This window comes from Macrobrachium nipponense, chromosome 10 (genome assembly GCF_015104395.2).
Source record: "Macrobrachium nipponense isolate FS-2020 chromosome 10, ASM1510439v2, whole genome shotgun sequence".
In the NCBI taxonomy this organism is placed as follows: Eukaryota; Metazoa; Arthropoda; class Malacostraca; order Decapoda; family Palaemonidae; genus Macrobrachium; species Macrobrachium nipponense.
Window position 1 is genome coordinate 104,408,417 of NC_087204.1, and position 22,211 is coordinate 104,430,627.

A 22,211-nucleotide genomic window follows, 5' to 3' on the forward strand; every position below is an offset into this window, starting at 1 on the left:
TCAGAGAGGAGGCACTACCATCAAAATTGGTGGTTTGCAATGAGCCAAAATGAAAATGAATATAAATTTTGTATCTGTCCACAATATTTTCAACCATCTTAAATTTCTTTCACTGAGTTGCCAATTTGCTGAGAGGGACAGTGCTGCTCTTCATTAACTTTGCCTGATTAGAGACTGATGAAGTTGGTAATAAACCCACTTAGCATAAGGATCTCATGGGATCTCTGAGGTTTCTCACTACTTGGAAGTTGTTTAACAAAGTAGCAGAATTATGTTTTCCGAGAGAGCATGAATCTGTATTATAAACAAGACGGTATCATGTGATAGTTTGAAGTTGTTTCCCCACATGTAAAAGTCTGCAATTTCACAACTAAGACACATCAGTCTAACATACGACCATGTCAGTCTGATTTAAGGGGTTTTGAGCCTTGAATACTTTAAATATAATTTTTCAAAATAAACTGGGTATCTCATAAACTGGGCTGGATTAAATTATGTTTGTTGTATACATACATAAATACCAGTATGCATAATACATGAACAGAAAAAGAAGTATTATTATCATCATTGATATATCATTTAAACAGAGTTAATATTCTTAACTCTCATATTGCTGGGAAAGAAAGTATAATATAAAAAGCATTACATGAACAAACTTGCACTTACCTTCCGCACTGGGAGTGAAGAAACAAAATCCAAAATAACTTGTCGATTTGGAGGTAAGTAAAACTGTCCATTTGGTTTATTCATATCACTGCATACCTTAGCTAGACGTGTGTTTGGCGCAATTCCTAATGGAAAAATTAAAACAAAATATAGACAACTGAACAGTTAAATATACTTTTTACCTTACTAGAGTAGCTTATCCCATGATTACACCTGTCACCCTTTACCTATGATCAAGTAGCATATTAAGTAAACATATCGCTTCACGATCTTTGTAACAGCATAAGTGATATAATGAAGATCTCTCTCTAAAACAGTCCAGGGCCTACCAAAGGGGTTACCTTCAAGCCTTAGGCAAACATCTTCAGTTTTTCCAGTGTCAAGAGAATAAAAGTTCTAGTCGTAAACCAACGTGTCTCTTAAGGAATGGATAGCCAGCCATCATACATTTCTAGTTAAGAATCAGAAAAAATGAACTAAGTCATTCGGATTTATGCTTAAAAACTCACAATCCTTTGAAAAATGTCTAAGATGACTGTCTTCAATCTTGCTGCTTTTTTATATTTCCTCATCCTCCCTCTATTTCTATCAATAAGCACTTAGATTTTTTTTTTTCTGAGCCATGTACACCTCCCCACAGGGGTCATCAACATTATTTGGAAAAGTTTCACTACTTGCAAATACAAATTTAATAGGGTGCTACTTCCAAAGCAGACATACAAAGCAAAATATCACAACAGATAAGTGTTCTATAGTGAGCTTCCTGTATGTAATAAGTTCTAATGCTAGATATGTTTCAAATTCCTTGCTTTTTCTAAATTAATGGAGCAACCAAACACTTGCAAAGTTATTACCAATTGATTAACCAAATAAATGAAGCACAAAAAAGGAGGAAGTCAGAATAATTCATTGCATGACTAATTTAGTTGGGACAGCAAGAAAAATCCAAGAAAGAAATGATCAGATATATCAAATGCAGACTATTATTCCATGGTCCTCTACCCAAAGCAATGGGTTAAAGTCTTCAGTGGTATTAAGCATGTCATTCATGAAAATCACATTTTTATTAATGATACAAAACTGTTGTACAGTACTACATTAATCCACGAGCATAACCACAATTAAATGTTCACTAAATTAATATACATATTGCAGATTAATGTGCATACCTGCACTTGCAGTTAATGATGTTTTCTTGTGAATTTTTTCTCTTAGCTCTTTGACAATACTTTCTGCTAAGTATCCACCATCTGTATCTGAAAGAAAAATACATAATTATAGTTAAGATAAAGTTATATGCATTCAAAAGTTACCCTTAGAAAAATTATATAGATATGATATTGTTATGATACAATAAAGTTTTTTTACATACTTACCTGGCAGATATATACATAGCTATTACTCCGTCGTCCCGACAGAAATTCGAATTTCGCGGCACACGCGGCAGGTAGGTCAGGTGATCTACCCCCCCGCCGCTGGGTGGCGGGAATAGGAAACATACCCGTTTTCTAATTCATATTTTTTCTTCCAGCTGTCTCCTGAGGGGAGGCTGGGTGGGCCATTTAATTGTATATATCTGCCAGGTAAGTATGTATAAAACTTATTGTATCATAACAATATCATTTTTATACATTCAACTTACCTGTCAGATATATACATAGCTGATTCACACCATTGGTGGAGGGTAAAAGACAGCTATTACTGAATAGACAGGTAAACAACATACGTTGTACGTAATAATAAATAAAAACCTTGGTCCTATGTGTTTAGACGAAGGGGGGTCGACTTCCTAGCTATTGCTAGTAGTCTGCTTCGTCTCAAGAGCCTCAGCGAGGATGTGACCTATGGCTAAGAGTTTCTTGCAGATCTGTCATGGGTCTTATCCACTTACTTGACAGAATCTAGTGGTCATTTGTCAATGGGGTCTTATCCACTTACATGACAATACACCAATGCCTATTGGCATAATTTAAGGAGCAAAACACCGATCCGGATCACCTGATCCTAACACATGGTTTGGGTTTGCTTCAATTTGAAAAGAGCTATCCCCAAACTCATTTCAAATAACCCCAGAAAATAATACACTTATGTTAAAATAAAAATTTTTTTAATTCACTAGTTAAGGATCAGTGTCGGCTCCCTATCCCAGCAACGCATCCGTGGACACGTATAACAAAGAGAGAAGGATCTCTCATAGGCCCACTTGATCTCCTTCGTGCAAAGAGAAGTCAACACAGAGTTGCATCTCCCGTTATTACAGCTAATATGTCTCTCACGACATATTGTTATGGAAAGAACAAGAATTGTTAAAAGCTCGCACTTCAAGCGCTTTTAATTCTTAGCTGTTTGAAGGAATCATCAAGTTACTCAAGAAGTGCTTTAGAGATTCCACTGTTCCAAAGAAGACCAGGGCTTTCTTTGAACTCGCGCCTGCCTGGCGTCTCGCGCCAGCCCGCCTGGCTGGCGCTTTGCTTGCCTGGCGCCTAGCGCCTGGCTTGGTGCCCTCAGCGCCAGCCTGGCGCCTCGCCTGCTGGCTTGTCTCGCGCCCTGGCTGGCGCCTCCACTGGCTGGAGCCTCGCGCCTGGCTGGGCGCTTCACTTGCCTGGCGCCTGGCTGACTTCTCCCCACTTGCTGGAGATTCGAGCTTGTTAAGATTCTCAATGAAAACTGGCGATGTCCACCTCGGACACTTTATTTGCCTGATTTATTCGCCTCTAGCGCATCTGCGCCAGATTGGAGGCCTACTCCTTCTCCTCATCAGACAATGACAGTGTTTATTTGGACTGTCTTGCTCTGGCGTCTTTACGCCTGTTTGGCATTTGGCGCCTGATTGGCGCTACATTGTCCGAAAGTCTGAACATCCACAATCGTTTATCAGGAGAATGGAAAAGGGTGGAAGAAATTCTTTCACTTTGAGCTTATGGCCTCTGCAACAAGGGGAGGTAATTTTAGTCAGCTACATCCAGTAGATGATAGGAAATCTAATAGTCCGAGAGACCAGTCCTTCCTCCGAGGAGGATAAATACTTGATACTTCCGTTGCTAACGAGCACTCTTCCTACATGTTGATGAGTTCTCTCGTTGCAAAATCTTCCCTATCCTTGCACGAAGGCAGGGAAAGAGCCTGGAAGTCTAAGGAGACTCTGAGCTGAAATTGGGAGGATTCCTGATTTCTAGCTCTTTAAATATATCTCTTCGAACCTTCTGGGAAGTAGTTTTTAGCCCTCATCGTATTCCAAAGACTCTGTCAGCAAACGTTTAAACCTTATCTTCTTTTGTAGATGACAACGTAAATACATTGCCTGGACAACAAATCCTTTATCTGAAAGCGTTGATCCAGGAATAAAAGGTTATAGTTCTTTTGCCAAACATACCATGCTGGCAGGAACCCATTGCCGAGTCTTTCTAGAATTTGATTCCAGATTCCAAGCCCAAATTTCACTCGTCCTTTTGGTCGTTTAGTACCAAGAGAAACATTGATGAGGAGCAGTTCCATCTTGTCAGAACACGGAATCTGAGGCCCAAATAGGATCCCATTGTAATTATAAGATCTCCTAGTCTTGTCGTATAGAGGTATTGTATAAGATCCCGAATTCCCTTTATAGAGACAGAGTATAGCCTTTTACTGCGTTCTTTGATAGCAGATATATACAAAGGTGATTCTTCCCTCTGAAAGGGAAGAAAAAACCGCTATGTGGTTCACAGAGGTATCGAAAGAGGACAGTTTCCTCATTCCCTCTAGCACGATCTGCAGTAATTATATATCTTATCCATGACTACTGTCATTTACCTTGAAACATCTTCTCATTCATGTCCACTTCTGGTCAGTCTGCACGTAGACAGACTCAGAGTGGAGAGGTTGTTCCTACGGTCCATTTAAAATAGATGCTGAAAGAATATTCACACTGTCTTGGAAAAGACTTCCAAAACCTGCTGTGAGAAGAACGTGACCTCTGTGAATTCAACCTCTCCAAGTCTAAAATGAGGCATAACGTATTATCCTCTCTTTCTTTGACGCCCTTTGTCTTACATTCTGGTAAAGAGTTATATTTCAGGGAAAAAGACTAACTTTTATTCCCCTTTCTATAAAATAAAGATGGCGTATATTGCTACCTCTCTCTTATATTCTTTCTTCCCGTCCTCGTGCCAGGGCAACGAGAGAATGGAAAATTCTATCATCGTTATTCTGCAAAACAACAAATTATTATTATCCTATTCTCCTAATAAATGATCCAGGATCGAGGAGAATCATTCAAGATTCCTATCCTAGGACATCAGGCCGTAATGTACGGTTCAAATACTTGAAAGAGCCTCTCACCCAATACTGAGAGCTCCTACGAGTCTTTTCCAGTACCAAAACATTACAAGGTCTCCCTTGTTTATATGTTTACAAAGGAGTAGGATAATATAACATCCTGTTAATAACAATGAAAGAGGAGAAGAGGAGCTGCATGGTTCAAGGGACTAGCCAAACGTGCAATAAAAAAGGGGGTTGCCAAGGTCTTTCTAAAAACCTGCACCCAGATTAACTTATGAGTCCGATATATTTTCTATCACTTGTCTCATAAGGTTGAGGAAAGCGAGAGACCTCTAAAGATATCGGTTCTCTTCACCATGTAAAGGTCTTTAAAGCAGAAGAACCCACTTATCCTGACACGTACTACGTTCGCCTGTGCGATATCTAGAATAATTGTCAGTAGAGGGTTGATCTGGCAAAGAAAGTTTCTCCCAAAACAACTACTCTTGCCAGGAAAGAAATCGCTCACGCGACCACTATATTACCTGACATGAGAAGTCTGTTCTTGTTAGAGACTTCCGCAATTTCAGTTAATCCTGACAAGGGCCACGGCCTCCTGTGCGACAACTTGTGTCCCTGTCAGGAAAAAACTGATCTTGTGTCAGTTCTCAAAGAGGAAACTCTTGGAAAGTCTATCTCCAAATACTGAGAAATTGGAGATCCTGATGTCTTGCGCCTGGTTGGCGCCTCGCGTCTGGCTGGCGCTTCGCGCCTGTCTGGCGCCTTGCGCCTGTCTGGCGCCTCGCGCCTGGCTGGCGCTCCGCGCCTGGTTGGCGCTTCGCGCCTGGCTGGCGCCTATCGCCTGGTTAAAGCCTGGCTGGAGCCTTTATGGCCCATTACTTGCAACCGTGGTCAGGAAATCTCAATATCAAAATAAGAAGAGGTGCTGTAAGAACCCTATAATTCTACAGTACTTCCATAGTTGGATGTTTCTTCTCAATTTTCCTCTAATTCAAGTATATCGGAAGGGGAATTATTCTTTCCTCGGTTAATTCTTCCGTATCCCCCCCCCTTTTTTCCTGAACGAGAAGGACTACTCCAGCTGCGAGACTGAGTAACTTCCCAGCTCTATGTAGGAAAGCATAATTTGCTCTAAGGTATATCTATTTAACTAATTATTTTCTAGTTGGAGCTTATGATTCCTTATGGCATGGTTCGAGGAAAAGGAAGCAGTCTACAGGAAGACTGTTCGTCTTCTACCTTGCTAAGAGATCTATGAAGAAGACTTCTCGCAGGTTCTCACAACTCTTTGCAATAAATGTTAGACATACTTTAACAGTTATTATCGTCGATCGAGGTTCTCACGGACTCGCAAATTCTTGCATTGCTTTTATTTAATAACTCGCTCAAACGAGAAATATTTTGGATGGTGCTCTTGGCTTATTGCACCAGGCTGGCGCCTCCTACTAATTATCTTTATGTTATGTGCCAGAACATCTGTGTCTTTATGGTACCCTTTCATATGTTAATTCCGTTCTTATTATGAAAAACTTTTATAATACGTAGTATAATCCATTCAGGGAAACCATTTCCCAACAAAAGAATGTTCCCATCCGACTCATACAACTTCTGCACAATATCCGATTCTAAATACGGTTGTGTCCTTTCTCGAAAGACTTAACCATACCGTAGTCTTGAAGTGAATCTATTACATCTCTCTTCTCACTAAGTATGTACTCTAATAAGCCATGCTTTCGTAAGTATGAGTGCATTAAATAATATAATGTTCTGCTGCATTAGAATCCTTTAATCATGTTACCTACGGTAAACAGCATTGAAAGGTTGTAATATCTTTCTTATTGAAAGCTTCCTAACAAAAGGCAGACAATATTTTATTTATGATAGCTTCAGTATTCCCTCAATCCGAGGCTAAGACCACAATTGTAGGGAAGAGATACGGTTAGTTATCCCATTCCGCAGGAGAGAGAGCTGTAAACGACAGCTCACGACTGAGAACAAGACGGTACTGCGTTGGTCTCAGACTCAAAGCGAAAGCAGTCTTCGAAAGCCGTCTGGCCTTCCCTTTCCAGAGTTGCCAGTTACTCCATTAAATAAAGGAATCTTATAAAATTATTATCGAACTTCAGGAAGTTTTTATATAAGCATAATTAAGCGAACGAGACTTCGACAAGTCTAGAAACTAAATAGGTGTCGTCTAAACAATCCTTTTAAACATATTCCTTCCTAGGAAAGTCCTAGAAGGGTACTGGTAATTCATGGAAACCTCTTCTAACACGAAGAAAAATGTTTCTATCCTATCTCAATTTACCAATAAAGATATGCTTCTCTGATCACTTCTCGAAGACACGATAGCATCATATAACTCATACTCTAGCGTAATAGAATCCTCTATAATACTGTTACATTAAGGTAAACCGTATTAATTTAGGAAATTTTGTAAGGAATTCACTTGACCATTATAACATAAATTTCGGTATGTGTATATGCCTTGCCATACCGTAGTCCTAAGGCGACTTGTCCTAAGCATGGTAGGAGCTAGAAGCTTAAAAGTTTTACATATATGCTTTATCACTCAACGAGATCCATATAATTCATTCGACTGACAAATAATCTAAATAGCTCTCATCAGAATAGATCTATATTTAAAAATGCACCGATGGGGAATTTTATGTTGAAATAACAATTTCATACCCCCACCCCTGGGATAGCGCTCTCGTCTAGTTGCGAAAAAATGTTCGAACAATGACTTTATCACAAATGTTATCGAATGATCTCTATTAGAAGGCGCTAAATCGTCGCCTGATTTCAAAAGGTGGATCGATTAATGTCATTCTCATTTTGAATAATTCTACCAGAAGGCATTATACGAGGATCTTCGTCAATTTCATTCATTCGAAGTTCTCCTATCCATCGTGGAACAGTAGGCATAAAAAGGGAGAAACACTGTTTTAGGATGCCTTTCCAATGGCTATCCCTGGCAGTCTGGGACGCTCTACAGAACCTGCCGAGGGGACGCCTGACCGGTGGGGATTCTCTGAAACCTCCTTAACGGTTTTCGACATTCCTTCTCCTCTGGGCTTGTGAGCTTGGAAGAGGTCTAGACCTGAGAGCGAGACAGCGCGATCAGACGCACCCTCCATTATAATGGGGGAACACTATATTCACTTCTTACGTTCTAAGAGTTCGCATTTGAACTATATCCAAAGTCTTACAATTTGCAAATATGATATTGTAGATTCTGCGGGAGTAAGAAGGTGATAAGGATGCAACAACTACTAGTACTGTTACTACTATAATTGCTTGTTAACACAAGAGCTAATAAAGCTTCTAAAGGATAGTTACTTTTCTGACTTCCCCAACTAGGAAGAAAGATATACATTTCCTCAATCAAACTCTAACACTTATTTGTATTAATGAATAAATATAAGTAATTCCCTTTCATGAAAGTATAAGTAATTCCCTTTCGTGAAAGTGCAAGAGTGTCTACCGAAAACTTCGGTAGTTACACGTCACTAATCTTCGAAATTTTCGAAGTTAATTTTATCAAAAAAATTAACAAAAGCGTATGCCGAACCAAAGATCCATTACTTCCCTGTAAAAAGTTAGCCCAGACGATCGATGGCGATGAAACACGAAAATCCATCAGGAGGAAACTGCAAACGTTGTTTACATTCCAAGCGACAGAAAAAATATGAATTAGAAAACGGGTATGGTTCCTATTCCGCCACCCAGCGGCGGGGGGGTAGATCACCTGACCTACCTGCCGCGTGTGCCGCGAAATTCGAATTTCTGTCGGGACGACGGAGTAATAGCTATGTATATATCTGACAGGTAAGTTGAATGTATAAAAATTATAGTTTAAAAAGGAAAAAGAAAAAAAGTCAAATTTACTTAGGCAAAGTCCAAGAACAAGAGAAGAACAAAGTAAAATGACAATTTGTCCAAAATTGCATTTTTCCTAACTATACAAACCTGAGGTCCTTTTACAATAGGAAGGTACTAGCGGCAGCTGGATAGGTCGTAAGCTTTCGAACAAGGGGTTCGGTAGTTAACTGCTTGTCCGACAGGCGCGCGCGCGCGACTGGGAGGTAAACAAATCACTTTTGCTTTTGGCCCAAGCAAAAACTGCAGAGTGAGGGGTGGCATGAGGTGGGGCTATGTGTAAAAGGACCTCAGGTTTGTATAGTTAGGAAAAATGCAATTTTGGACAAATTGTCATTTGTTCCGACACGGCATACAAACCTTCGGTCCTTTTACAATAGGAAGACTCACTTCTTGGTGGGTGGAATCTGAGTCTTTTGTGAACAGACTGGTGTTCGCCCAACCTTGGAAGCCTCCCTGGTCGTAAGAGCGAGGGAGGGATCCAAGCCTCTGTCCGATTGATCGGGGTGTGCACCGCAGGATCAATGGTCAGACCTCTGGACCGAGTACTAAGAGAGGGGCATGCGCATCTCTTCGTACCAGCAATGTAAGAACTTGTTCCTGTACAGGAGCAAAGTTAAAGTCATGGTTTTGACTCTTGTAGGCATCCACTTCCCCCCCTTGTAGAAGGAAGTGGTGGATATTCTGCTCCCATCCCTCGTGCAAGGGATAGGATGGGGCTCTGTCGTATAGCTCACCGGCATCTCGTCCTTATCCAGCAGGGTGATGACCGTATCCCTCTACCCACAGGTAGAGAGGAAGAAAGATAGAAAGAGAAGCCAGTCACTTCCTCATCACTATCTATTCATACAGTCACACCAGGACTCGATGCTGTTCAGCCTGCTAGGGTCTGGGTTCGCTAGACGACGTATTGAGCAGCCACCACAGGTCCTAAGGAAACCGATCCAAGGACCTATGGGCAATATCCAATAGGTATAGGGAAGTTGCCGGTGGTCTGGTTGTACCAGACCACTGCCTTCCATACCTGCGCCACGGAGAAGTTCTTACGAAACGCCGACGAGGGGCCAATACTTCTAACTTCGTGAGTTCTCGGACGGGACGTACGGATGTCATCAGCCTCATACGCCCTCCTGAAGATCTCACGCAGCCAGGACGAAAGAGTGTTCTTGATACTTCTTTCTTGTTGACCCCATTGCTAACGAAGAGGCGTCGACCCTCAGGCCCGAGGTGTCGAGTTCTCTTCAGATAGCGCCGTAGCGTCCTCCCAGGACAGAGCAGCATCTCATCCACATCATTATCTGCATGACGTTCCCGTACTCTCTTCGCCGATGCCAGGTCCAGCCAGACGAGGTTCATTCGAGTTCCCTGGTTTGGTAAGACCTTTGGAAGCTGCTACTAAGCAAGGAGATCTCGAACGAGTTCGAGATATCCAATCCCGTCAGTTTCAGGAGGAGCGACAAGGCGGCTCTGTATCCTTGACTGTGGGAACTTAGAGGAGCTTCCTCGGCGAAGAAAAAACGAGGAAATCCGCTACCTGCTGAAGATTGGCTCTGAGAGGAGATGGGCCCCGTCTATGACACCAACCACCGAAGACGGCCGACTTCCCCTGGTACACAGCTGCAGAGGACTGACGGACGTTTCCAGCCATCTCTGTTTTGCGCAACGAAAAAGCTTCTCGTTCGCAAGAGAAGGTGGATAACAGCCAGCCGTGAAGACGTAGAAACTGGACTGCTCGGTGGTACCTCTCGACGTGTGGCTGGGCGAGAAGGTTGTGCCAACGGGGAATCTCTCTCGGTTCTCTTACGAGAAGAGCCAGCAGGTCCGGATACCAAATGGCTTGTGGCCATTTGGAAGCCATCAGGATCATCCTGAGATTCGGGATGACCAGTGCTCGACTGATCACCAGTTGCGAATCAGGCTGAACGGGGGAAAGGCATAGGCGAAGAGGTTGTCCCACGGGTGTTGAAGAGCGTCCTCTGCAGCTGCCCATGGATCCGGCACGGCCGAGAAGAACACCTGGAGCTTCCTGTTGTGCCGGATGGCGAACAGATCCTCGACTGGTCGCCCCTACAGGTCGAAGAGCCTTTCCGCCACGTCCTGGTGTAGAGACCGTTCGGTCCTTATCACCTGATCCCGACGGCTGAGCGTGTCTGCTACTACATTCCTTCCCTGGAATGTAGCGTGCCGACAGCTCTATTGAGTGTGCCTCGGCCCACTCGTGCACCTGCCGAGTCAACTGATACAACGGGAGAGACACTAGGTCCCCCCTGTTTGTTGACGTAAGCCACCACCGTGGTGTTGTCGTACATCAACACCACTGAGTGTCTCATCAAGCGGTCCTGGAACTCTTGGAGAGCAAGGAACGCTGCCTTTAGTTCCAGTACATTGATGTGAAGGTGCTTGTCGTTCTCGTACCACACTCCTGAAGTCCGCAACTCTTCCAGGTGTGCGCCCCATCCCTCGGTTCGATGCGTCTGAGAGCAGCTGCTGTCCGGGGGGAGAGTGCGCGGAGGCACTCCTCTTGAGGGGTTCCTGTCGTCCAGTCACCTGGCTAGGTCCTGCCTCACCTCCTGTGTCAGTGATCAAGGGAGGCTTGGGGGATCCGTCGCCTGTGACCAACTCTCCTTTGGTCTCCTGAAGAGACCGCAGGTGAAGACGCCCGTTAGGGACTGGCTTCCCGAGTGACGACAGGTGTCCGATCACGACTTGCCATTGCTGAGCTACCTGTTCCTGCCGAAGACCAGGAACTAGGATTGGCCGACTCCCTTGAATCTGCTACCGTGTCGATCAGCATACCCAGGTACTTCATCTCTGCTTGTGCTCGAGATCGGACTTTTCGAAGTTCAGAGCGATCCCCAGATCGCGACAGAACTCGAGCAGTCGATCCCTGCCTGTAGCCACTGCGAGCGGTAGCTCGCCAGGACTAACCAATCGTCGAGATATCCCATCAGACTATCCCGTGCGAATGGCCACAAGCAGACACCAGAGTGAACACTTGCGTGAACACCTGTGGGGCGGTTGAGAGACCGAAGCAACGTGGCCTGAGCTGGTACACCGTCCCGTCGAGGATGAAGCGGAGGTACTTTCCGAAGGACTGATGAATGGGTATTTGTAGATACGCATCCTTCAAGTCCACTGAAAGCATGAAATCGTTCTCCCTGATAGAGTCGAGCACTGAGCGTGCCGTCTCCATCGTGAACCGGGTCTGGCGAACCAACCGGTTCGTGGGAGAGAGATCTATCACTGGGCGCCAGCCTGTCGTAGACTTTTCCATCAGGAAGAGTCGGCTGTAAAGCCCGGTGGTTGATCCGTACCGATTTCTACAGTTCTCTTGCTCAGTATGGTCTTGATCTCCTGTCTCCATGCTACGTCCTTCGATGCCCCTGGAACGTACGCCTGCTGTTGGACCGGGTCCCGTAAGGAGAGAGGGAATGGGGGAGGAATTGGATACTCGCTCGCCCTTCCCAGTGGAACTAGCAGTTGGAGAAGAAAAGGAGCAGCCATCGCCTTACGGCGATGGCTCTCTCGAGCCTGGGAAAACGTATCGTCAGGAGAAAACGGTTTTCCCGAGGAGGGTTACGAACTCATACTGTAGGTAAGTGTCTGCCGCCACTGTGAACGTCGTCCGTGGGTGGGGCTGATCGACACCTGACAGTAGAGAGCCGATACCGCTCCGACTCATTCCAGTCCTCGTCGAGGTCGAAACCTCAGGAGGACCGAAGGGGTATTTAAATACGGTGTCCGAAGACACGTATAAACGCCTCTGTCGCAGTAGAGGAGGTGAAGTAGCTTGTTCGACCGTCCAGAACTGAGAGAGCCTTCTTGTCCGGAGACGAGAGACTACCTGGTTCAACACAGTCGGCAAGCTCCGATCGCGGCCGACCCACCGTCGATTTGGGTTCCCTCTCGGGCCCCAAAACGACTCGAGCCGAGACGTGGCTCTGCTGGTGGGAGCGGCGATCCTTCCCCGAGGTCATTGTGCTGACGAATCAGCGCCGTAACCTCGGCAAAGTTCCTCTGGATCTCGGGAGTCACAGCATCTTGCAGAGTGGGACCGTTAAGCCCTTCGAACAAGAGCATATTCCGAGAACTTTCCTTCTAAGAAGGGGGAACAGCGACAGCCCTCTCGGTCTTCCCATCCACTTGCGCCATACGTCCTGGCCGGTTCAAGAACCGTGCCTGGCACGTAGGGGCGTCGTGGTGGGATCATGATGGGCGCACCTTACGATCATCCTCCATAACTCGCTCCTCCCGGTGTAACCCGAGGAGGTTGAAGGTATGGTAGAAGCAGACCTGACGCTCCCTCTTCGCTCGCTGGCAGAACCAGCAGGCTTGGAGGGCTGCAGGCGATCGTCAACCCGCGGTGACGATCGAGCTGCAGGCCTGGTCGAACCGTCTCGCTGTGGAGAACGGCTGGAACTGAGGCACAGCGGCCCGATCTCGAGTGTCAGAAGAGCTGGTGTGCTGGTTGCCGTACCCGATCGCTCGTCTGTGAGAGCGACGGTCAGGCGACCTGCAGGCTCCACTGTCGCAGTGAGACCGGTGCTTGTCCTCACGGCACGTCACGTCGCTGGTTCCAGCCGTGGCTGGCACCGGCGAACGGGAGGACCTCTTCCCAGCCTCAGCCCGTGTCGGTCGTGGACCGTCACGTCCCCGGGTAGCCAGCTGTTCACCGCGAGAGTGAGAGCTGGTCTGGTGAGAGTCGCCTGAGCGGCTGTCACCAGTCTTCCGCCCCGTGCCGTGAACCTGACGCTGAGCGGACTCAGAGGTCTGGTTCCTGGCTGCACGGTCGCTGTTAGGCGACCGTACACTCGGTACCTCCCGCGAGCGAGAGGCCGAGACGGACCCTGATGCAGTGGCAGAACCACTTACGCCAGGCGAGGAAGTACCGGTGTTAGCCGGTACCCCTCTGGTCCCCGTAGTCTTCTTCCTTGCGGAAGAAGAGACGGGCCCCGCTCCCGAAGGAGCAGGAGGACCAGCGGAAGAAACCCTCCCGTCCCACCGAGTGAGGACGGGTCCCGAGAAGCTCCCGAGGAAGCTTCTTAGGAGGGAGGAGGCAACCTTCTTCTTCCTCGGCTGTAAAGCCTTAGAAGTCGAAGGGGAAGAGGCGGCGGCTGACGACCATGAAGAAGATGAAGACGACGACCACGACACCTTCCTCCTCTTCTTCGTCAGCTTCCTCAGGACAGACGTAAGATCTGCTATCCAGGGCGGAGCCGGGGCTGCTGTAGCCGAAGCCACAGGGCCCGGACGCACCTGTACAGACAGACCACAGTCTGGGGTAGTACCACCACGAACAGGGACGACATCAGCAGGTATGGGTATCTCAGGAACAGCAGGCACGGCCAGCACATCCTCGGTAGGGACCGCCAGCGCAGCAACGGCAGGAACAGCCAGCGCAGCAACGGCAGGGATCGCCAGCGCAGCAACGGCAGGAACAGCCAGCGCAGCAACGGCAGGGACGGCCAGCGCAGCAACTGCCTGGACAGTCAGCCCAGAATCGGCAGGTACGGCAGGCAGCACCGGAAAACACAGGAAGTGGAAGCAGCAGGCAGCAACATCCTGTTACCGGCGGCAGGTCCAGGGCGAGTTCTAGGGCAGCGGAAGTGTGGTCGCTGCAGCGCGGCAACACGAGCGGCGGCGGCACGCCCCCCTCTCGGTACGGTGAACGGCACTTCACAGCGCTGTAGGCAAGACTGTTACCAACGCGAGGCGAGTACACCAGGTGAGGAGGGACGTCGTCACCTGGTTGCGTGGTCACCACTCCATGGGTGACCGCAGTAGGCCCAGACAAGAACCGCCGCCCCTGGACACCAGCACGCTCTGCAATTGAAAGGACGCCCATACCTCACCAAGGTCCACCCTCGTGGCAGTATCACCTGGGGAAATAAAAGTAGTAGCGATTAATGGAGGGGAAATCCCCTCGTGCGGGGGTTTGATCCCTCCCGAACGAGTGGAAGACCCCTAATACAATTGTACATCGGGAACCGAGCGCCCTCCCCCGCGCTCGAACACGGGATCGGGCGCGGAGCTAACGCCGATAACCTCCCCCCCCCAAGGGGAAGAGTCATCAGTGGGAAACTGAGCGGAGGGGTTCTCGTTCCCTCCCCCGCACAGTACCCATGTACCCAACAACAAAATAAGAGCCCTAGCAATCGTGCCATCGGCACGAATACAAGGCATAAGGATCAATTCCCTGACTGAGCGGAACTTGAACCAAATAATATTGATGCAATCAATAATAAGGAACAAAATGAAAATGCATCTTGCAAAACGATTCACTTCACAATGAAAAAGGGCTCGGATCGAGCGCATTTGCGCACTCGGTACCGAGCGTAAGGGTGAAAGGTTTCATTCCTTACCTTATGAATCAAGGTTTCTGGAAACCTTGATCCATAACGAATTGATGCAATCAACAGATATATGAAAATGAAAAGACTACTGCGCTTGCGATTTCACTTCATACAATCAAAAAGAGAAGGATCAATTCCCATGAATAACGGAACATTGATCCCAGTCAACAATGCAATCTCAATAACAAAATGAAAATGAAAAAGAACTGTACTTGCGATTTCACTTCATTCAACATAAAAAGGGGGAAGGATCAATCTCCGGGCAAGCTCGGAAACTGATCCAAATGAGTATTGCTACAATAAAAATCTATGAAAATGAAAAAGAATACTGTACTTGCGATTCCACTTTCATACTGAATAAGTTTCCGTGCCGATAGTATTCGTTCGGCAACGGGCACATAGGTCAAAAAAATATAAATGAAAAGAGTACTTACTTACGATTTTCATCTACACATTTCTAACCCAATATACGCTCGGAGCGAGCGCTCCCGCCCTCGGCACCGAGCATACACAATACGAGGATCATTCTGGGAAAATGAATTCCCGCAATTACGCCCTTCAGTCCCGGCACTCGGGTAATCGGAGAGCGTTGTGCAGCAAGATCCTTTAATTCACAATTGAATCAATGAAATGATTGTACTTACAATTCAGTTTCACTAGATACATCGAAAAAGAAAAACACAATCATGCGAAAGCAAACGACGATGAAGCGGGCAGAGAGCGATGATACACGTCCACACGCCAGCAGGCCGAAAGCAAAAGTGATTTGTTTACCTCCCAGTCGCGCGCGCGCGGCCTGTCGACAAGCAGTTAACTACCGAACCCTTGTTCGAAAGCTTACGACCTATCCAGCTGCCGCTAGTACTTCCTATTGTAAAAGGACCGAAGGTTTGTATGCCGTGTCGGAACAAATAAAGAAATCATTTAATACATGAACAGGGTGCAAATATGGAAATCAGTACAGGATACAAGAAAAGAGGTTGACCCTATCATGGCTGTTTTGTATACACGTAAACCTAGAACTTGAGATCAAGTTCTGGGTTAAGACCTTTCTTAGTTATCCACTTTCACTACCACATTCAGTCTTCATCATCATCTTACACACTCAACTTCATCATCCTCTTACACTCTTTGAGAGCAGAATTTTTCGTACAAACCGAACTTACTGAAAACTGATGCTTTTTCTGCTGTATTTGTCCCTTTATTTGTGGCTTCTGAGCAGCCGCTGATTCCACAGTTACGTTATACATTTGTGGTGACCATACAACCATTACAGTAAAATTTTGAAAGGTTCAGAGATCAAAGACTCGGAATTTTTGAAGCACTGGATACGTTGTTCTGTTTAGCCTTCTTTACTTACAAACCAAGGTTGATTAACAAAAAATAAAATGATCAAGATAAGGAAAGTAATGAATGAAGGCAAGGTTGAACAAATAATTCGGCATAAATTAAGGCTAAAACAACAAGACGGTATGAACACTGATAATAAGTTAAAATTGTATGCTATAAAGAACTTTCCTCACAGTAAAATATTGTAGTACTACCTGCACAAAGAAAGTGAGAGAATAAAGAGTACAGAAATTATCATGAAAAGGACTTGATCTTGTAATTTCCCTTTGATAAACTAAACATTTGTCTAGTTACCTTCTACAGGTTTTTATATTACCTTATTGCTAAAACAAATTTATTGAAGTATAACCAAGCTAAAATGTTGCTGGACATGAGATGGGGAGTCCCTTTTGGGATCCCAGACAAAATTACAAACTGAAAATGCTTTGTTTGTAAATCAAATTCACTAAATTAAATTGACTTGCATAATAAAACTGTTTCCAAAGAAGGTGAAAGGTGCACAAACAAACATTAAAAAAAATAATAATAATAATAATAGAAACAAAACCTACTACAATAAAAAAGAGAATGGGACAAGGATGGGACAATCACTACACGTAACTCAAAAAAAATACCTACCATCTTGAGCATCTTCAACATAAAGGTGGGCATTCTTCTTCATGTACTCTGTAATGTTTAGGTAGGCCTCATCTAACGACATTGGACTGAAGTTTGGATCATACTCAGCAAAAACTTCCTGAACTTCTTTACTGCTTTTTTTGTACTTTGTGAAGTTTGGTGGTACAATGATAAGCTCTGGGCAAAGCTTTTTACCAATAAAGCCGGGCATTGCTGCTCTCACGCCAAATTTACGAGCTGCGTAATTGCTGGTCGACAGCATACCGGTGCCCCCAACAGCCATAGGTTTATCCCTGCAAATACATTTACAGTATGAGTACTTGAGTGTTATTTCTACAATGTTGCTTACATTCATTGGTGTACAGTATACTCAAATTAAAAGACTATTCCTTTAACAAAATTTGTGAAAAATTATGTAAAGGAAGTAGGTTTTCTAGTTATTTTCAGGCAGAATATACAGTACAGTATTATAACTGATTTTAACCAAAATAATGAAATGAATTCAATAATATGACAATTTGTCTAAAATTGCATTTTTCCTAACTATACAAACCTGAGGTCCTTTTACAATAGGAAGGTACTAGCGGAGCTGGATAGGTCGTAAGCTTTCGAACAAGGGGGTCGGTTCGTAGTTAACTGCTTGTCCGACAGGCTGCGCGCGCGCGACTGGGAGGTAAACAAATCACTTTTTTGCTTTTGGCCCAAGCAAAAACTGCAGAGTGAGGGGTGGCATGAGTGGGGCTATGTGTAAAAGGACCTCAGGTTTGTATAGTTAGGAAAAAATGCAGATTTTAGACAAATTGTCATTTGTTCCGACACGGCATACAAACCTTCGGTCCTTTTACAATAGGAAGACTCACTTCTTGGTGGGTGGAATCTGAGTCTTTTGTGAACAGAATGGTGTTCGCCCAACCTTGGAAGCCTCCCTGGTCGTAAGAGCGAGGGAGGGATCCAAGCCTCTGTCCGATTGATCGGGGTGTGCACCGCAGGATCAATGGTCAGACCTCTGGACCGAGTACTAAGAGAGAGGCAAGCGTATCTCTTCGTACCAGCAATGTAAGAACTTGTTCCTGTACAGGAGCAAAGTTAAAGTCAATGGTTTTGACTCTTGTAGGCATCCACTTCCCCCCCTTGTAGAAGGAAGTGGTGGATATTCTGCTCCCATCCCTCGTGAAAGGGATAGGATGGTGCTCTGTCATATAGCTACCCGGCATCTCGTCCTTATCCAGCAGGGTGATGACCGTATCCCTCTACCCACCAGGTAGAGGGGAAGAAAAAGATAGAAAGAGAAGCCAGTCACTTTCTCATCACTATCTATTCATACAGTCACACCAGGACTCGATGTGTTCAGCCTGCTAGGGTCTGGGTTAGCTAGACGACGTGTGAGCAGCCACCCAGGGTCCTAAGGAAACCGATCCAAGGACCTATGGGCAATATCCAAGAGGTATAAGGAAGTTGCCTTCCATACCTGCGCCACGGAGAAGTTCTTACGAAACGCCAACGAGGGGCCAACAATTCTTCTCGACTTCGTGAGTTCTCGGACGGGACGTATGGATGTCGTCACTACCATCAGCCTCCTACGCCCTCTGAAGACCTCACGCAGCCAGGACGAAAGAGTGTTCTTGATACTTCTTTCTTGTTGACCCCTTTGCTAACGGAGAGGCGTCGACACTCAGGCCAGAGGTGTCGAGTTCTCTTCAGATAGCGCCGTAGCGTCCTCCCAGGACAAAGCAGCATCTCATCCACATCATTATCTGCATGACGCTCCCGTACTCTCTTCGCCGATGCCAGGTCAGCAAGACGAGGGTCATTTGAGTTCCCTGGGTTGGCAAGACCTTTGGAAGCTGCTCCTAAGCAAGGAGATCTCGAACGAGTTCGAGATGTCCAATCCCGTCAGTTTCGGGAGGAGCGACGAGGCGGCTCTGTATCCTGACTGTGGGAACTTAGAGGGACTTCCTCGGCGAAGAAAAAACGAGGAAATCCGCTACCTGCTGAAGATTGGCTCTGAGAAGAGATAGGCCCCGTCTCCACACCAACCACCGAAGAACGGCCGACACTTCCCCTGGTAACAAAGCTGCCAGAGGGATGACGGACGTTTCCAGCCATACTCTTTGTTGCTGCGCACGAAAAAAGCTTCTCGTACGCAAGAGAAGGTGGATAACAGCCAGCCGTGAAGACGTAGGGACTGGACTGCTCGGTGGTACCGCTCGACGTGTGCTGGCCGAGAAGGTTGTGCCAATGGGGAATCTCTCTCGGTTCTCTTGCGAGAAGAGCCAGCAGGTCCGGATACCAAATGGCCTGTGGCCATTTGGAAGCCATCAGGATCACCTGAGATTCGGGATGACCAGTGCTCGACTGATCACCTTGCGAATCAGGCTGAACGGGGGAAAGGCATAGGCGAAGAGGTTGTCCCACGGGTGTGAAGAGCGTCCTCTGCAGCTGCCCATGGATCCGGCACGGACGAGAAGAACACCTGGAGCTTCCTGATGTGCCGATGGCGAACAGATCCTCGACTGGTCGCCCCCCACAGGTCGAAGAGCCTTTCCGCACGTCCTGGTGTAGAGACCATTCGGTCCTTATCACCATGATCCCGACGGCTGAGCGTGTCTGCTACTACATTCCTTCCTGGAATGTAGCGTGCCGACAGCTCTATTGAGTGTGCCTCGGCCCACTCGTCACCTGCCGAGTCAACTGAATTACAACGGGAGAGACCACTAGGCCCCCCCGTGTTGTTGACGTAAGCCACCACCGTGGTGTTGTCGTACATCAACACCACTGAGTGTCCCATCAAGCGGTCCTGGAACTCTTGGAGAGCAAGGAACGCTGCCTTTAGTTCCAGTACATTGATGTGAAGGTGCTTGTCGTTCTCGTACCACACTCCTGAAGTCCGCAACTCTTCCAGGTGTGCACCCCATCCCTCGGCCGATGCGTCTGAGAGCAGCTGCATGTCCGGGGGGAGAGTGCCCGGAGGCACTCCTCTTAAGGGGTTCCTGTCGTCCAGTCACCTGGCTAGGTCCTGCCTCACCTCCTGTGTCAGTGACCATGGAAGGCTTGGGGGATCCGTCGCCTGTGACCAACTCTCCTTTGGTCTCCCTGAAGAGACCGCAGGTGAAGACGCCCGTTAGGGACTGGCTTCCCGAGTGACGACAGGTGTCCGATCACGACTTGCCATTGCTGAGCTACCTGTTCCTGCCGAGACAGGAACTGGTTGGGCTGCCTCCCTGAATCTGCTACCGTGTCGATCAGCATACCCAGGTACTTCATCCTCTGCTTGTGCTCGAGATCGGACTTTTCGAAGTTCAGAACGATCCCCAGATCGCGACAGAACTCGAGCCGTCGATCCCTGTCCTGTAGCAACTGCGAGCGGGAGCTCGCCAGGACTAACCAATCGTCGAGATCTCCTCATCAGACGTTATCCAACCCGTGCGAATGGGCACAAGCAGACACCAGAGTGAACACTCGCGTGAACACCTGTGGGGCGCGGTTGAGAGACCGAAGCAACGTGGCCTGAACTGGTACATACCGTCCGCGTCGGGATTGAAGCGGAGGTACTTTCTGGAGGACTGATGAATGGGTATTTGTAGATCCGCATCCTTCAAGTCCACTGAAAGCATGAAATCGTTCTCCCTGATAGAGTCGAGCACTGAGCGTGCCGTCTCCATCGTGAACCGTGCGAACCAACCGGTTCGGGGAAGAGAGATCTATCACTGGGCGCCAGCCTGTTGTAGACTTTTCCGGCAGGAAGAGTCGGCTGTAAAGCCCGGTGACTGATCCGTACCGATTTCTACAGTTCTCTTGCTCAGCATGGTCTTGATCTCCTGTCTCCATGCTACGTCCTTCGATGCCCCTGGAACGTACGCCTGCTGTTGGACCGGGTCCCGTAAGGAGAGAGGGAATGGGGGAGGAATTGGATACTCGCTCGCCTTCCCAGTGGAACTAGCAGTTGGAGAAAAGTAGGAGCAGCCATCGCCTTGCGGCGATGGCCTCTCAGAGTCTGGGAAAACGTATCGTCAGGAGAAAACGTTTTCCCGAGGAGGGTTACGAACTCTCGCTGTAGGTAAGGGTCTGCCTGTGAACGTCGTCTGGGTGGGGCTGATCGACACCTGACAGGAGAGAGCCGATACCGCTCCGACTCATTCCAGTCCTCGTCGAGGTCGAAACCTCAGGAGGACCGAAGGGATATATAAATACGATGTCCGAAGACACGTAGAAACGCCTCTGTCGCAGTAGAGGAGGTGAAGGAGCTTGTTCGACCGTCCAGAACCGAGAGAGCCTCCTTGTCCGGAGACGAGAGACTACCTGGCTCAACCCAGTCGGCAAGCTCCGATCGCGGCAGACCCACCGTCGATTTGGATTCCCTCTCGGGCCCCAAAACGACTCGAGCCGAGACGTGGCTCTGCTGGTGGGAGCGGCGATCCTTCCCCGAGGTCATTGTGCTGACGAATCAGCGCCGTAACCTCGGCAAAGTTCCTCTGGATCTCGGAAGTCACAGCATCTTGCAGAGTGGGACCGTTAAGCCCTTCGAACAAGAGCATATTCCGAGAACCTTCCTCCTAAGAAGGGGGAACAGCGACAGCCCTCTCGGTCTTTTCCCCATCCACTTGCGCATACGTCCTGGCCGGTCCAAGAAACCGTGCCTGGCACGTAGGGCGTTCGTGGTGGGATCATGAGGGGCGCACCCCTCACGATCACTCCTCAATACCTCGCTCCTCCCGGTGTCACCCGAGGAGGTTGAAGGTACGGGAGAGGCAGACCTGACGCTCCCTCGTCGCTCGCTGGCAGGACCAGCAGGCTTGGAGGGCTGCAGGCGATCGTCAACCCGCGGTGACGATCGAGCTGCAGGCCTGGTCGAAACCGTCTCGCTGTGGAGAACGGCTGGACTGAGCACAGCGGCACTGATCTCGAGTGTCAGAAGAGCTGGTGCTGGTTGCCGTACCCGATCGCTCTCTGTGAGAGCGACGGTCAGGCGACCTGCAGGCTCCACTGTCGCAGTGAGACCGGTGCTTGTCCCTCACGGCACGTCACGTCGTGGTTCCAGCCGTGGCTGGCACCGGCGAACGGGAGGACCTCTTCCCAGCCTCAGCC

The 22,211-nt window shown here is 47.4% G+C and overlaps 1 protein-coding gene across 1 annotated transcript in view; it reads right to left on the reverse strand.

The window, feature by feature from the left end:
- Positions 1–22,211, reverse strand: part of LOC135223862 (DNA polymerase kappa-like) — a gene marked incomplete at its 5' end in the record, with an annotated part of 32,516 nt that overhangs the window by 5,566 nt on the left and 4,739 nt on the right. The window contains 3 exon segments of the mRNA XM_064262760.1: positions 667–791; positions 1,836–1,922; positions 17,127–17,419. Of these exon segments, the coding sequence (XP_064118830.1) occupies positions 667–791; positions 1,836–1,922; positions 17,127–17,419 (505 nt within the window).